This window comes from Ascaphus truei, chromosome 1 (assembly GCF_040206685.1).
Source record: "Ascaphus truei isolate aAscTru1 chromosome 1, aAscTru1.hap1, whole genome shotgun sequence".
In the NCBI taxonomy this organism is placed as follows: Eukaryota; Metazoa; Chordata; class Amphibia; order Anura; family Ascaphidae; genus Ascaphus; species Ascaphus truei.
In genome coordinates this window covers 466,746,738-466,762,781 of record NC_134483.1, presented here as the reverse complement: position 1 = coordinate 466,762,781, position 16,044 = coordinate 466,746,738, and the positions used below count along the sequence as shown (strand labels likewise).

General features: G+C 43.7%; 2 protein-coding genes across 2 annotated transcripts in view; one reads left to right on the top strand and one right to left on the bottom strand.

The window, feature by feature from the left end:
* The window catches only part of SCFD2 (sec1 family domain containing 2), a 644,096-nt gene extending 631,145 nt beyond the window's left edge, over positions 1-12,951 (bottom strand). The window contains exons 1-2 of the mRNA XM_075566606.1: positions 12,028-12,951; positions 2,401-2,569 (exon numbers count right to left, since the gene is read on the bottom strand). Of these exons, the coding sequence (XP_075422721.1) occupies positions 2,401-2,569; positions 12,028-12,817 (959 nt within the window). The 5' untranslated portion in view covers positions 12,818-12,951. The remainder of the gene's footprint in view (positions 1-2,400; positions 2,570-12,027) is intronic.
* Positions 12,952-13,004: 53 nt separating this feature from the next.
* Positions 13,005-16,044, top strand: part of FIP1L1 (factor interacting with PAPOLA and CPSF1) — a 46,514-nt gene continuing 43,474 nt past the window's right edge. The window contains exon 1 of the mRNA XM_075566626.1: positions 13,005-13,130. Coding sequence (XP_075422741.1) covers positions 13,118-13,130 — 13 coding nt within the window. The 5' untranslated portion in view covers positions 13,005-13,117. The remainder of the gene's footprint in view (positions 13,131-16,044) is intronic.

Here is a 16,044-nt window from a genome sequence, read left to right as displayed (position 1 = left end):
ACTACTAGTTACCCAATCTCTACTAATTTCAGGGTGACAGGAGGGCTCTAGCATGACATGAGCATTATGTTGAGATTCACATGCTTCCAGTACAAAAGAGGAGGTTATGTTTGAAATATAGTTCACCTTTACTGCTATCGTAACCTGTATATTATTGGTGTGGAGTACTTGGTAGAGAAGTCTGCAGCAATTCATAGAGCACATATAACCAGTATCATGATGCGCTCTGCTCCAAGATTCAATGGAATGTACTGTAAGGTTGCTGATGGCATAGCACCGTTTAGTAAATGGCGACAGCATCTTCCATCACTCATTGCGTCTGCAAATCCCCCTCTATTATGTCCAGATTTGTTCATACAATATATTTTCTTGTTTTCATGCAGCTACTACTGTTAGTCTCACCAGAACGGCTTAATTTCAACCCATTACCATTTCTGACTCAAACGTTATAAGAGTCTGAAAAAATTACACAGCCAGTCAGTGCTGACGTAATATATTATTACCAGAAGCTTAGTGAACACAAAACAACAAGAGTGGAGCCACAGATCATTACTGCTTCCCATTTATCAACTACCACAGGAAGAAAAACAACACGACAATCAAGAATGGAAAAAAATGGCATACTTCTCATTTTTGCACAACAGATGTAACAAAAGTCAAAATATCTTATGTCATCATACAAAAAACAAGAAATCAACAGCAGATGGGCAAATGTATCTATTTATGAATTGCTTACCTTCTAAATTGGTGAAACGGGTAAGTAATAGGGAAAGAGGAACACGAAAGAAAAGCGTAGAATTGGAAGAACATGCCTTTAATCAGAAGCAAACGTATCTGATCAAAGTTGTGCAAACCAAAATATTGCTTTGAATATGCAAGTCAATTCTAATTGAACCCAGTGTTTTGTGTTTGCCTGACACTGCAATACAACAGGGACAAAGCTTTACAGAGGTGCACACTTGCATTCTCTCTTATGAAGCTCAAAAAGCTTTTAGTACCACAACAGTCAGATGAATCCTGGCCTCTCGTATTAGGATTCATCAAAATATCAAAAGAAGTATCTATCAAAGAATATAGGTTTGCAATGTATGCTGACGATATAGAGCTGGTGTTAGCTTATCCTCTTCCATCCCTTCCCAATTTCGTGGCGGAACTTGAAGAGTTTGGCCTTTATTCTTGATTTTAAATGAATGATTACGATAGTTAGGTTGATTAACATACATTTTTATTTTTTATTGGAAATCCTAGAGGTTAAAATATCTTGGCATATATTTAAAATCAGACACAAAACAAGTTATGGTGAGTAAAAAGGTAACAAAAACCCTTCCGTCGTACAGCGTACCGCAAATATAAATAACACTTGGAAGCACATTCACACGTGTCAGACAGATCCACAACCCTGCCATTCCCCATTATCCCTTAGCATACAATGCTTCCACTGCAGCCAGGGATTCTGGGTAATGACATGCACATGAGCACTCACAGTGCGCATCACTCTTTGCTCCTTATCCATTTTAACATGGCCTGTATATATTTCATGAATGTATGATAACTTGTACAATTCTAACAATGCCTATTTGGTTAAGTCTCTCATTAAAGAGCTTGATGAATGGGATAGGTAAACACTCTCATGGATAGGTTGGGGGGGGAATAAAAAGAAAGAGCAACACATATTGCCGTCTTAATGTTGTGCAATTTCTGCATATAAGTATGGATAAGTCAGAATAACATTTCTTTTTATTCCACTGGTCATGATCCAGTGCCAAAAAGACCCACCCTTCACAGAGTCTCCTGGCTCAAATATCTGTTTCCTCATGCTACCATATATTAAAAAGAAAACTACAGTAAGTCGTACTTAACTCCTTTGTCACATTGTGTTTCCTGCTGCTACAGGGGCCACCAAACAGAATAAGCTATGTTGAAGTCTTCTCTGTAGCGCTACCCTCACCTGCCAACATGGTTATACACATTCATCTGACACACAATATTATATGCCCATTTTCACGTGGCTCCGTGGCTGAGTAAATCTACCACAGAATATAAAATGTGTTACTATAACCATACTTAACATTTCAAACATGTGAATCACTGTACTAATCAATGCCAGATGCTTGCAAACCCCGAGTCTCCTTTTGGTTATGAAGGATTTATGAGTTAGTATCATATCCTACTGTCGAGTTGTACAAAAAACTAATCCTTCTTGATTTCCCCTGGGGAAATAAAGTGACTCCGTTCAAGCCGCAACCCCCCCATTATTTTACAAGATATAAACCAGTGGGGTCTTCCAGAGCTGAACAGCACTATTGCTATGGAGTAAAGGAGTATGGGCAATTGCTGCTGTAACTGTATTCTCTATTGGCTGCCAGGACGTAAAGAAATACACAAATCCTCCAAGCTTACTTTGGTTGCGCCAGACATCCAGGTGCTATAATCCCTTCATTTTCACCATCACTTCGGAGGGCCGTGAGTTCCTCCATATTAACCATCACGTCATTTGTGTGTCCTGGAAGAGCGGTTAGCACAGACATCATCTTCTCTACCAAGTTGTCTCCATGATGGCCAACAGCCCCTATAAGAAAAGGACAAAACAAAATGAAGCAAACTGGAACAGAAAGACAAGTGGTGGGATGCACAGGGACAGATCTACGTCTAAAGAAACAATACATACAAAAATGTTAACACTTTCTGAAAGGGCTGGACTCTTAATCCCTTGAATGCCAGAGAACCAGGATACATTGCTTAGTATATATGGTTGCTTTTACATGTCAAATACCGAGCCCCAAAAAACATGCAACATGAAACAGACATAAACCACCAACCCCTCCCCAAATATGACCAATAAGTTATTAATAAACATTTTTAAAAAAATTTAAAAAAAGAAGGGAAGGACACCGGACTCTCAAATCCAAGCTGAATTCATTCTGAGCCCCTTCAGCCTACATCTGCGTCGCCTCAAAAGGCAGACAGCCTTTGGGGACAGCCGAAGGACAGCCAAAGGGTGTCGCCGTTTGCTGATGTTTGGTAACGTTACAGCTCTATTGCAATCTGAAACTCACCAACCCTCTCATCTCCTGTACCCAATGTTTCAACTTACCCTGCCTTATAGATATTACGCTCCGTGAGGCACGGCCTCTAACACAGTGCAGGCCTATCCTACCACTCCTAACACAATTTGTCTGTAAATTTTACATATGCCAATAATCATATCTTGAACTGACCATGAAATATCGGTAAATTGAATGTATTACCTCTGTTCATTTAATGTAACCATGTATTATTAGCATATTTTAGTGCCCAAGACATGCGTGAAAACGAGGGGTAACTCAATGCATTACTTCCTGGTAAAACATGTTATAAAAATAAAATATTAATGTTAGTGGGGATTCCAGTTTTAATATGTATACCAATGATGTGACAACTCAACATTATTTAAAACTATTAAGCAGAAAGAGTATAAAGGGAAGATATGGGCAGGTCTGTCACAGAGGTTGAAAAGGTAGAACCTCAGTAAATTAAACGCCACTGTCGCAATGAATCCAATTACGTAGAACCCTACATTAAACACAGGTCTTCCTTCCTAGATCTGTCATGTATAATTCTCCAACCACCCACGGATTATTAACAAGAACCCTGTATACCTTTTTTCTATTTCTGTTTGGAGAGGGTTAGATGGAATAAAAAGTGGGCACGGAAGGTCAGCAGCTCTAATGCTGAGGAGCAATAACTGTAGTCCAAAGCTTTAGCCATCATATTGGCTATGGAGAAGTGTAAATTTGTACTTTTTAAAATATAGGCTAAATATGCTCTGAAGCTTGATCCCCTGTGCTATGCTCAGCTCCATTAGTTAGGCTGAGTCCATAGAAGGACAGTCAGCGCTGAGCCGTGCGGACACTCCGCGATGAGCCCCTGTCATCCTCAATGAGCGTCCGCAGGCGTGCTGAGGCGCAGGGATTTTCAGCCAACAGCAGAACCGGTTTCTGAGTGCGCTGTCGGCTGAAAACCTCCAATCAGAGCGAAGCAGCGTCAACGTCACGGCGCCATGACGTTGGCGCTTCGTGGGCTGTTTGCCCAGTGATGTCAGTGCCCCGCCTCCCGATCGCACACGCTGGCTCGTCTGCTAGTTCATGCAATCGCTCCTGATTGCGCAGATAAGCCTCAGCGTCAGCGCGGCTCCCCCCCTCTATGGACGCAGCCTTACTAATAAATAATTGTTCATAAGTAAACATTAAGATCTCTATACCCCAAGCATATTTGCACAACCCATCCCCCTCCCTCATCAATGGAAGTAAGCAGAAATTCTTTAAAAAACAAAAAACACATTTTAAAACAGATGCTTGTAGTTGATAAAACCATGTCATTAATACATTAATAGACCATCTTTACACTGGCTATACAACATTTTAATGTTACGTTTATGCTTTTAAGATGAAACTTTGAACTACTGAACACATTTACTCATTTACTTTGTTAGATATCATTTACATGTCATTCTATTAGATATTTAACACTGTAGCTATGTGTTTTATGGGCATCTAAAAAATGAATAAAATAAGACTGCATTTAAATGTATTTTTATTGAAAAGACTTTTCTTTTTAACCCATAGGAGTTATTACAACGTGTGTGACAGCTTTTCATGGAAACAAAGTCTTCTATATAAAACACAGCTTGTTTAGACTCTGCTGGCATTGTGGGCAGATTCATCAAGTGTCCACGGATAAGCGCTCCCAATCCAGCGTTTACGTCCGTTGACTTTAATGGGGGTTGAAGCCGGATCGGACGCACTAACCTGAACCATCGCTTGATGAATCTGTCCCTTTATAAGTTTATGCAGGTTTTGGATTAAACAGGTTTATTTGTCTATTGTATTGTATGTCTTTATTTATATAGCGCTATTAATGTACATAGCGCTTCACAGTAGTAATACATGTGGTAATCAAATAAATAACAGATAATATAAATAACAGATCATGGGAATAAGTGCTTTAGACATAAAAGTAACATTTCGGAAGAGGAGTCCCTGCCCCGAGGAGCTTACAGTCTAATTGGTAGGTAGGGAGAACATACAGAGACAGTAGGAGGGAATTCTGGTAAGAGCGTCTGCAGGGGGCCAAGCTTTATGTATCCTGTGTTCAGAATATCCACAGTGCTATTCATATGCTTCTTTAAGCAAGTGTGTCTTAAGGTGGGTCTTAAAAGGTGGATAGAGAGGGTGCTAGTAGGGTATTGAGGGGAAGGGCATTTCAGAGGTGTGGGGCAGTCAGTGAAAAGGGTTTAAGGCGGGAGAGGGCTTTAGATACAAAGGGGGTAGAAAGGGGGAAGAAAGAAGACATCCTTGAGAAGAACGCAAGAGTCTGGATGGTGCATAACGAGAAATTAGGACTGAGATGTAAGGAGGGGCAGAAGAGTGTAAAAGCTATAAATTGAGGAGAAGAATGGAGTATGAGATGCGGGATTTGATCGGAAGCCAGGAGAGGGATTTCAGATGGGGAAATGCTAAGACAGATCTAGGAAAGAGTAGAGTGATTCTGGCAGCAGCGTTTAGGATAGATTGTAGGGGAGACAGGAAGGCCGGACAGCAGGAGGTTACAATAATCAAGACGGGAGAGAATGAGGGCCTGAGTCAGAGTTTTAGCAGTCGAGCAACAGAGGAAAGGGCGTATCTTTGTTAACTTGCGGAGGAAAAAGCGACAGGTTTTAGAAATGTTTTGAATGTGAGGGGCGAATGTGAGAGAGGAGTCGAGTGTAACCCCTAGGCAGCGTGCTTGGGCTACTGGGTGAATGATCGTAGTTCCAACAGTAATGTGGAAGGAGGTAGTAGGGCCAGGTTTGGGAGTAAGTATGAGGAGCTCTGTTTAGCCATGTTGAGTTTAAGGCGGCGGAGGGCCATCCAGGATGATATAGCAGAGAGACATTCAGAAACTTTGGTTTGTACAGCAGGTGTAAGGTCGGGTGTTGAAAAGTATATTTGTGTGTCGTCAGCATAGAGGTGATAATTAAACCCAACAGATGTTATTAGGTCACCTAGAGAGTCTATAAACCTTGGTTAGTATACTTACACTAACTTGAAACTGACCTGTGTCTTGGAGAATGTTCTTCTAAGCACAGGTAGATTGTACTAGTTAAGAGATAGAAGATCTTCACCAACCCCAAGCCCTTGATGTATATATAATGTTTTATCACAGGGCTCTGGTAACGAACATAAATGTAAGTCACCCATTGAGGAACGTGCTTCTTGTGTGTTCTTTGTTTACATAAATGCACCCTCCAGAATCAGTACCTAGGGGTTACCTTTAAAAAAAGGGAAGTGTCTATTTACCAGGAAACAGCTCTTAAAATGTCCTCCCTCTCCATTATTAGGCCGGCAATCATTTTCTCCCAGATGATCAGGACACAGCGCTGGTTGGGATTAGGGGAACTGTACATGTTGGCATATTAAGAGTTAGGTTAAGGGTTAGGCTGCTGCCGATAAAGCTGAACAGGCGTTTTATTTACCTGGCTCACTGGGGAAACGGCCTCTATCCTTTAAAGCAGAGGTGCGCAAACTGGGGGGCGCGCAAGATTTTTTTGGGAGGGCGCAACGGTTAGAGAGGCCCCGCGCTCTTCAGTGCGAGGCCTCTAACTCACGTACCTAAATTCAGCCGGCTTCGGGCGACACGTTGTCGTGGCAACGCGGCGTCATTTGACGCCAGATTAAAGGAGGGTGCATACAGAAAGTTTGCGCACCCATACTTTAAAGACACCACAGTTTAAGCCACTAAACCCCAAAAAAGATTTTTCTTTACAAACACCATTTTTTTTGCAGACATTGCTAATTATAGAATACATCAGTTGTTTTCTGTTTGGAAGTAATGTACAGGCAGTCCTCGGTTACCCGACACAATGCGTTACCCAAAATGGCGTTGGATAGCGAAACGTCTTAAAGCGAAACACGTTTTCCCATAGGAACACTGTTTAAATGAAAGGTTCTGTCCCTGAAGGCATTTTTAACACTAAAATACACCAAATATTGTATGCAGGCAATAAGATACGCAGCACACACATAAATTATATAGTGTGTATATACTGTATTATATTTATAATATAACATAAAATATAATAATATAATATATTATATAGTATAATATAATATATACACAAACAACTTTGCAAAGCGTTGTAAGAGCGTTGGATAAGCCGTTTTGGCGTTGTAAAAATGAACATGGGTATGAATTGCATAGCGTTGGATAAGCCATTCGTTGTAAAGCGAGGACTGCCTGTATTGGTAAAATTATTTTTACAAGGATTCTTTAAAAAGAGGCAATACAAGCACATTTTTTAAATACTGTACATGATTGAAGCAGGGGGTCTCCGGAGATGAACCCCATTAATTTCAGATCCAGAGACCCCCTGCTTTCGGAGGTACTTAACTTTGTAGTGGGTGCCGATAGGTAGGTAGCGAGGGTTAACTATATGGACGATTTTTAAAGCTCACGGGCCATGTGGGCCAATAGGAAGCCATGGCGGTATCTAATGTGGCTTCCTATTGGCCCATGTGACCGGGCGCTTTAAACCGCAGGAGATACTGGCACCCCACCTTGGAGGTAAGTAGCTCTGTAAGTAGGGGCTCTCTGGAGGTGCAATTAATGGGGATCAGCTCTAGAAACCCCCTGCTCTAATCCCGCATTAGAAAATGAAGAAAAAAACAGCTTGGATTGCCTCTTTAAGCAGCGCCCCTGTGGTGAATTTTCTAAAGGTATTTTAGTTCAAGGTAGCTGTTGAGGTGCTGGGAAAATGCACATTCAAAGGTTACTTCCTCAAGTTTACGGTCTACTGTTACTTAAAGAAGAAACCCAATGAGCCTTTGAAAGGCCTGTTCACCATAATTTCTTTTTTTTTTGAAGAATGTAAAAAAGTGCTTTGCAGTGCAGTCCTAACTTGGGCATCGTCGGAATCCCTGCTGAATTCATTGTTCCTTTAAAGACAAATCCCACTTCTGAGTACATTCACACGTCTCAGACAGGTCTGCAATCCTGGATTCTGGGTAATGACATGCAAATGAGCACACACAGTGTGTCCCTCTTTACTTCTTATCCACTTTAACATGGGACCCCTGTAAGCTTAAGCCTGACGTATTAGGCTGCGTCCATAGATGGACCAGCCGTGCTGAGGCGTGCGGACGCTCCGCACTGAGCCCCTGCATCCTCAATGAGGATGCCTTGAGAGGGGGCTCACGCGAGCGTCCGCAGGCGTGCTCAGGCTTTGGAGTTTTCAGCCGAGCGCCAAGCTGTTTTTCAGCGCGCTGTCGGCTGAAAACCTCCAATCAGCCTGAAGCAGCGTCAACGTCACGGCGCCGTGACATTGACGTCAGTGCGTCGCGGGCGATTGGCCCAGCGACGTCACTGCCCCGCCTCCAACCACCTCCCCCCCGGCTCCCTTCGCGCACGCTGGCTCGCCTGCAAGTCCGTGCAATCGCGCTGACTGAAGCAGGCGAGCCTCAGCGTTAGCGTGCCTCCGCTCTCCCCACCCCTCTATGGCCCGGGCCTTACACAGCTTATCAGCAGAGCCTGAGATAAAGAAGGGAATAGTCACTATACCTACCCATAGACAGCTGTTTCTACCTTTGGGTCTCAGTGTGAGGTTGGTTGCTGGCTGTGCAGCATGAAGCTGGTATGTGGGTAATAACAAATGGTGGGTTAAAAAATAAATAAATTTTAAAAAAGTGACAACAATCCTCTAGTGTAAAGTAAATAAAAATCCCACTTGTGGAACATGGACCTGACTTGTTCATTGAAAAATATAAGCAATTTTGACCGGGGGGGAGGGGGGGCTTCTACATACTGTACACTGATTGAGATTTATTTTAAACATATACATCTATTGACAAATACTCATCATACAGACTCCCCGTCATTAACATTAACTTTTTTTTGTGGCATAAATCCAGACTGACGTAGCACAATCCTTTTCTGAAAGTGATATGCCCCCTCTGGGAGTCATCTAATGAGTATTTTTCGTTATCACTTAATGCATTTCTTTAGGGTTAAAACTCAGTCTGTGTCAGTATTTTGTATGTATGTAGATATTTTGATATTGCTGTATGATCTATGCACGTTAAGTACTTTATTTGAATGACTAAATTGTAGCGCTGGAGATAATTATTGTAGATTTGAGAAATCTTTCATTCAGAAACGCATATTTTTAATAAATAACAGTTAACATGTGTGTGTCGATTTGTTGCAAGTTAATAAATTACATTGACAGCTCTTCAATATGCTGTCGAGCTGCTTCCCCATGTTGTAGTCCATTCATATAAAATCAGACGCAAATCTTTTCAAGGGAAGCAGTTTCACAGTATATGGAACGAAGGACATGGCGCCATGTACCATGTGCAGGCAACCCCCTTTTTTATTTATTTATTTTTTAAACAACTGCTCTAAATAATATGAATGTTATTATTATTACTACAACTATTTATATAGCGCTTTTCTCATAATGGGACTTAAAGCACTTCACAGTTACAAAAAGGGAAAAAGGAGAAAACATTTAAGGTTATAAACAAGTAGTTGGCTCAATTGGATGCAATCAGCTTTTAATTATGTAGGCTGTGTCTTGCATCAAATGAATGTCCTGTTCTATTTGGTCCCATGGAATCCATTCTTACCAGATACTTATTGTTCTCCTCCTTTCTATGTTTGGTTAATAATAGCATCCAGTATTACGGATGTATTTTTTATTTTTTTTAACAATTAAAAGTAATTTGACAATTTAGCTGTAGATTCCCAGGTTCACAAACAAATAAACAATATGACCACAAAACAAGGTTACATTGTAAAACACTCCAAAGCATGAAGGTATCGTTAAAACGGCAATTTTAGAATATTTATACTTGAGCTATTTTTTTTTTAGTTTTTTTTACATTTGAACATAAATTGCACAAATAACAGCAAGTACTTATTTTAGTTTGTTCTTAGGTGGAGTTGCCTATATTAGTATGAATGTGTGTACAGTAGTGCTCTGCTTCTTGGCGATACGCCAATACGGCGGTACTGTTTCATGACTGCAGTCATGTGCCCGTGCATACGCAGAAGGGGGCCGCCGAGGCCGTGCATGGGCAGTATACTGCATTTTGGGACGGCGTAGGAGGGAGGAGAGATGGGAAATCGCCGGTGGACATAGGGGGTTTTTTTTTTGTGCAAAGCCCACAAATGCTATGTTACGCTTTTCGGCGGGGGCCTGGAACCGAACCCGCCAAATAAGCGGGGCCCTACTGTACATCTTTATTTATAAAAAGTACCAACTGTGCATACAGCATATTAAAGGGATAACGAAAAATCTGGGACAAGTGCATCAAACATTAAAGGAAACATTAGAAGAGAGTCCCTGCCCCGGAGAGCTTACAATCTAAGTAGTGTCTTCGCACACTTCCAGAGACAGTAGGATACATGTAAAGTGCACAGCTTCATAGAGCATTTTTCAGAGTGAGTAAGTTAGTGGGAAGTGGATAGTACATTGCATTCAAGTTACTAACAGTGCTGAGCCACCCCCCCCCCCCCCCCCCCTCATATCATCTCTTTGTGGATCTGGGCCTAACTGTGTAGAATGTGAAAGAAGAGGATGGTCAACAGTATGAAAAGCATCAGAGAGGTTGATGAGTGAGGATAGAGTAAATATATGGCAATTTAGCACTAGCTATGTTTGTAAGGGCAGAGTAAGCAAAGCAAGTGTCATGAAAGCTAGAAGATTTCAGAATCTTGGAGAATATGTGAGAATATAAAGTGCTTAAGAAGTCTAGAAATAAAGAGCCAAGGGAAGACAGGTCAATGGTTTGAGGGGTTGGTAGGATGAACTGTGTTATTTTCAGAAAAGGTACGACTACTGCATACAGTATTTGAAAGGCAAGGAAAATGTGCCAGAGCAGATGGAGTAGTTAACAAAATCCGCGAGTATGGCCCGGGTTAGGAAAAGCAGGTTTTATGAAGTAATAGAATCTCTACATACACATTTCTCCACAATAGAAAAAACCACAGAAGGTACTTTAAATATAGCACTTTTCACAACTATTGAAAGGGGCAGAAATCCACTTAAAATCAATCACCTCACAAGATTATGTTAACAAATTAAGTTTAAAACATATTTTTTTTTAAGTTGTATGCGTTTGAGACATGTTACCGCATGCCATGTACAAGGATGCAATGCACCCTTTGAATACAAAATCAACAACAACTCATGTAAACCAAGCAATTTCACATTTATTCATGAATTTATTCATGTTGGTGCTGTGCTCTCAGAGTATAGGACTGAAATCTCAGGAACTGTCCAGAATGTGTTTTATTCCTTATTCATCGGAAGCACGGATCGTTATTTGGCAGCCTATGGGTCAAATACAGCCTGCAAAAGTGTTTGGTACAGTCTACTCCTGCTAATTCATAAGTGCAGTAGTTGCAAAGGCAGCCAAGTGAAATCTTTCACATTTGTAAGCCAAGGAAGGTTATAAATACTGTACTTACACTTAAAAGATGTTGCTAGTCTTTAAATGTACAATACTGTTGTGGCCTCTCTAGTCCTACCTTTGTGCTAATCCAGCCCATTATAGAAACAAGCTGATCTAAAGGCACATAAATAGGCATGCGAAAGGGCCATGAACAGGCATGTGCAAAGAGTACGAAAGTAAGTTATAAGTCCAGTTGTACCCCACCAACACACAATGTTATCCGTTCCAAAAACCACCTAAACTAGCCTGGTTTCCTATGAAATGTTATGCAAGATGGAGATGTGGCCCATTTGTTCTTGGTATGTACAGTATACAGTAGTTTATTTATGAGTCTTTTCACCCAATATCCAACGGTCTACAGACTGCGCTTTTGGATGCGTCACTTTCAAGTGCAACGACGATCTCTAGAGATCGTGATCAGCTTTATTAACATCTTCCACAGGGAACCAGACTACAAGGTGAAGGTTGATGCTCAGGCTACCACCACACAAAAGACTGCTTATTGTGAAACTGAGGAAACAAAACCAAAAAAAAAGGCTAGAGATGGTCCCCATACCAGTCAAATCCAAAGTCCTGTCTATGAAGACCAGGGAGGCCTTGTTCTGCGCAGCCTTCCTGCGGTTTCTCGCCTGGGGGTAGCTGGCCAGCTCCCCCGCAATGATCCTACTCAGGTGCCCCACCGAGAAGCACTCCTCTCTCACCCCGATACCCTCCATCAGGTGGTTGAGTCCTGACACCAGGCTCCGGATGTGAAGCTGCAGCTCGGGGGGAAGGGAGGGTAGCTCCACGTCCCCCAGCCCGGGGATCCTCTTCTTGTCCGGTCGACTGCGGTTGAGAGCCTGCAGGTCTCCGCCAGGTAGCAGCGGGAAGAGAGAGGAGAAGGCCGGGGCCAGGAAGAGGTGCGGGGAGATCGGGGCCAGCAGCAGCGGCGCCCACATCACCTCCGCCGTGAAGTTCATGTTCCCCATCCACTCGCACAGCCGGTCCTCCAGCTGCTGGTGGCCCCCCCGGCCCTCGGCCTCCCCGGGGCTCACCGCCGTCACCAGCACGCAGTACTGGAAGGAGCTCTGGCTCACCACGTCCCGCACCACGTCCAGGGCGCGGCCCCGCAGCGGGCAGCTCACCACGAACAGAGCCTTCGGCTGGTTGGCGGCGCCGGCCTCGAAGCTGGAGAACTCCTTAACGTGGAGGGCCCCCGCGGAGAGCAGCAGCAGCTCGGCGCCGCCGCACCAGTGCAGGATCTCGGCGCACGGCGGGTCCATGAACACCACGGCCCGCCGAGCTTTGGCCAGCACCGGCTCCCATACCTTCAGGCAAAAGGCCGGTAAGCCCGGTGCGGTCGCCATGGAGACGGAGGAGCGGCACGTGAGGGAGGGGGGGAAGACTAGATGAAGGATGACAGCTAGACTGCAACAACCAAACACGTGAAGCCAGTGACAGCGGCCGCGCAAATGACGTGTCAGAATACTGGGGCGCTGAAAGATTACGTCACTCGCAGGGGAAGCTTGAGTCCATGGTAGCCCATCAATGACAGTGGGTCGCGTCAGATCTGGCGGAAAAAGCTTCCAGCGGCCATGTTTTGTTCTGGCAAAAGCTTATAGTTAACTGTGCAGCAAATACAAAATACCACCTGAGAGCACAGTCACATGTCTGAGACAGGTAGAGTTCTGCTTTATCTGCTGCACCATAGTAATACATTTTAGAATACCTAAATGTATGTGTCACAAAGATCTGCATATAGAGTGGGCTGTATGTTCTTTATGCTATGTGCAAAAGCTTTCCCCCCCCCCTATTTTTCGCTTAGGACGACCAGATGTCCCGGTTTTTAGGTCTCTGTCCTGACTTTTTGGGCCACTGTCCTGGTTTTCTATTGGCACTTGCCAGCCGCGCATCCAAGCTCTGATCGCACATGCGCAGTCGACGCTTGTGACTGCGCATGTGTGACATTTGTCCCGTTTTTTGTTTGGACAAATATGGTCACCCTAGCTTAGTTATTACTGTTATTTTGTACATCAAAAGAAAGATCATCCTGCTGCACTCGAACATCAGTCATAATGACATTTTCTTTTTAAATATCATTGCAGATACATGCACGTTTCGAGACTAAAACCTTTGTCAGGTGGAAAACATAGTGTGAAATATATTACTACAAGCAGATATATATATATATACCCAATATAAGACACACCCCTTAGGCCTCACTTAATATTTAAAGTGGTTCTGACGTCTTAGGCTGAGTCCATAGAAGGACATGCAGCGCTGAGCCGTGCGGACGCTCCGTGCTGAGCCCCTGCATCCTCCATGAGGATGTCTTTAGAGGGGGCTCACGCGAGCGTCCGCAGGCGTGCTGAGGCGCTGGATTTTTCAGCCGATAGCCAAACTGTTTTTCAGAGCGCTGTGGGCTGAAAACATCCAATCAGCGCGGAGCAGCGTCAACGACACGGCGCCGTGACGTCTGCGCCCAGCGATTGGCCCAGCGACATCACTGCCCTGCCTCCCTCAGTCTCCCCCGCCTCCCGATCGCGCCCGCTGGCTCGCCTGCATGGGCATGAAATTGCGCAGATTTCAGCAGGCGAGCCTCAGCGTCAGCACGGTCCAGCCCTGCTACCCTTTCTATGGCCCCAGCCTTAGGGCTTGCTCAGACAGGCTGCTATGGCATCTTGCTAGCGTTCGTGCCCCCGCCGCGTGCTTCTGCAGCCCAGCGATCTGTGCTCACAGCAGAAGCATTTGGGGGCGTGTAACGGACGCGTCACGGAGCTGGTTTGCCTCTATTGGTTGAACCAGCTCACGTCACGCGACTGTAGCCCCAAATTACAATTTGGGTTGTGCCGGCAAAATGTCACAGCGACAACACTACACATTGCCGCCGGTGGAGTTTTCAGTTTGAAAACTCCCACCGCACTACCCAAATTTGCGACGGACGTGCGCGCGCACGCCGCATCGCCTGCTCTCTGAGCTCAGCCTTAGGCTAGGTCCCTGCTGCAGCCGATGGTCGGGAGCCTCACACCACCAGCCCCTTACCTCCTCCCTAGCTGTCCCCGGTGACGCCTCGCTACCTGGCTCACTGCACACTGTGACGCATCAGCCAGCAGGCGCTACAACAGGATTGTGATCCCGTGCAGCGACGCGTCACATGGTGTGGCAGGGAGCCAATGAAGAGGGGAGATCGCCGGAGCCAAATCCCTTCCGATCCTTTCTCTTTAAGTATAGGTTTCCATTAGTTGAGTAAAAAACTTGTCAGTGCATGTGAATCTTCACTAGTGTGCTTATTTCCATGTATTTAAACGTTTTATTCCTTCTCCTATGCAAGTAAATGTAACCTCTACAACGTGAGTGCTTTTCTAAACAGAAGCTGACAGGATCGTGCATACAACAAGTGCGGGCAGATGAACACAGACTGAGCCCTGCAACAAAAAAACCACACACAAATATGTTGATGATAAGCGGATCAGAAAATTTGCGTCATGGCTGCGCCCACCCGACCCATTTTGGCCACACCCCCGTGCCTAAAAACAATCCCTGCAGATCGCGGTGAAGTGCCATGCACGCACTGCCAGGACGCAAGGTGGGCGTGCAGTGGGGCCTTAGCCTTACTGTGTCAACAAAATGGAGTATGTTTTTATTTGTTGACACAGTAAGACATCACAGCTACTTTGAAAATGATGTGTGGCCCAAGAGGTGTGTCTTATATTGGGTATATATATCTACTTGCAGTAATATATTTCACTATGTTTTTCACCTGATAAAGGTTTTAGTCCCGAAATATTGCGATATATCTGCAATAACATTTGAAAAGAAAATATCGTGAAGATTTTGTTGATTGATGATCAAGTGCAGCAGGAAGTTTTTCTTCTGATGTACTTTTGTGGTGTTCTGTGGATTCCCGCCAGTCTGTACCTACACCAAAGAAAGCTATCCAGAGTAAGTGCCTCCGCCAGACTTTTGATTACTGTGCTTTTGCCCAAAACAAATATGACATCCAATGCACTTGCAAAACATAGACTGGATAATACATATCAAGTCTATGTAATGTCTAATGTATGTAATGTATGTAATTAAATTGTATTTATTAGTATTGGTTTAGCTTGTAGTACCGCTTAACTTAAGAAATATGTTAAACTTCTAGAGTGCCAGAGAGGTTTGCAATGCTTGTCCCTTTAGCACTTAAGGGGTTTAAACACAGATGTCAACCTCCAAAGACAAAAATCAGTGGTATTTAAGTGATATTGTAATGTATTGGGTATTGTATTAGGTATTGTATTAAGTGTAATTTAATGTACAATGGTTGATTTTGTCAGTCTAGGAGAGCACGTGTTAAAAATCTGCAAGACCCAAAATATCACAGAGAGATGATAGGTATGGTATATGCTCTTAGAGAGGATCCAAAAAAGGAAAAATGCCGGTGCAGAGATATTCAAAAGAGGAGGCTAGAACGTAGTGACCAAAGGTTTATTGAACGATAAAAAACATTTAAAGTAGTGGTACAGTACTAACGCTGACACTCTAACGCGTTTCACACACACTGTGCTTTATCAAAAATGCTTAGACATTGCAGAATTTGTTGCAGGACAAA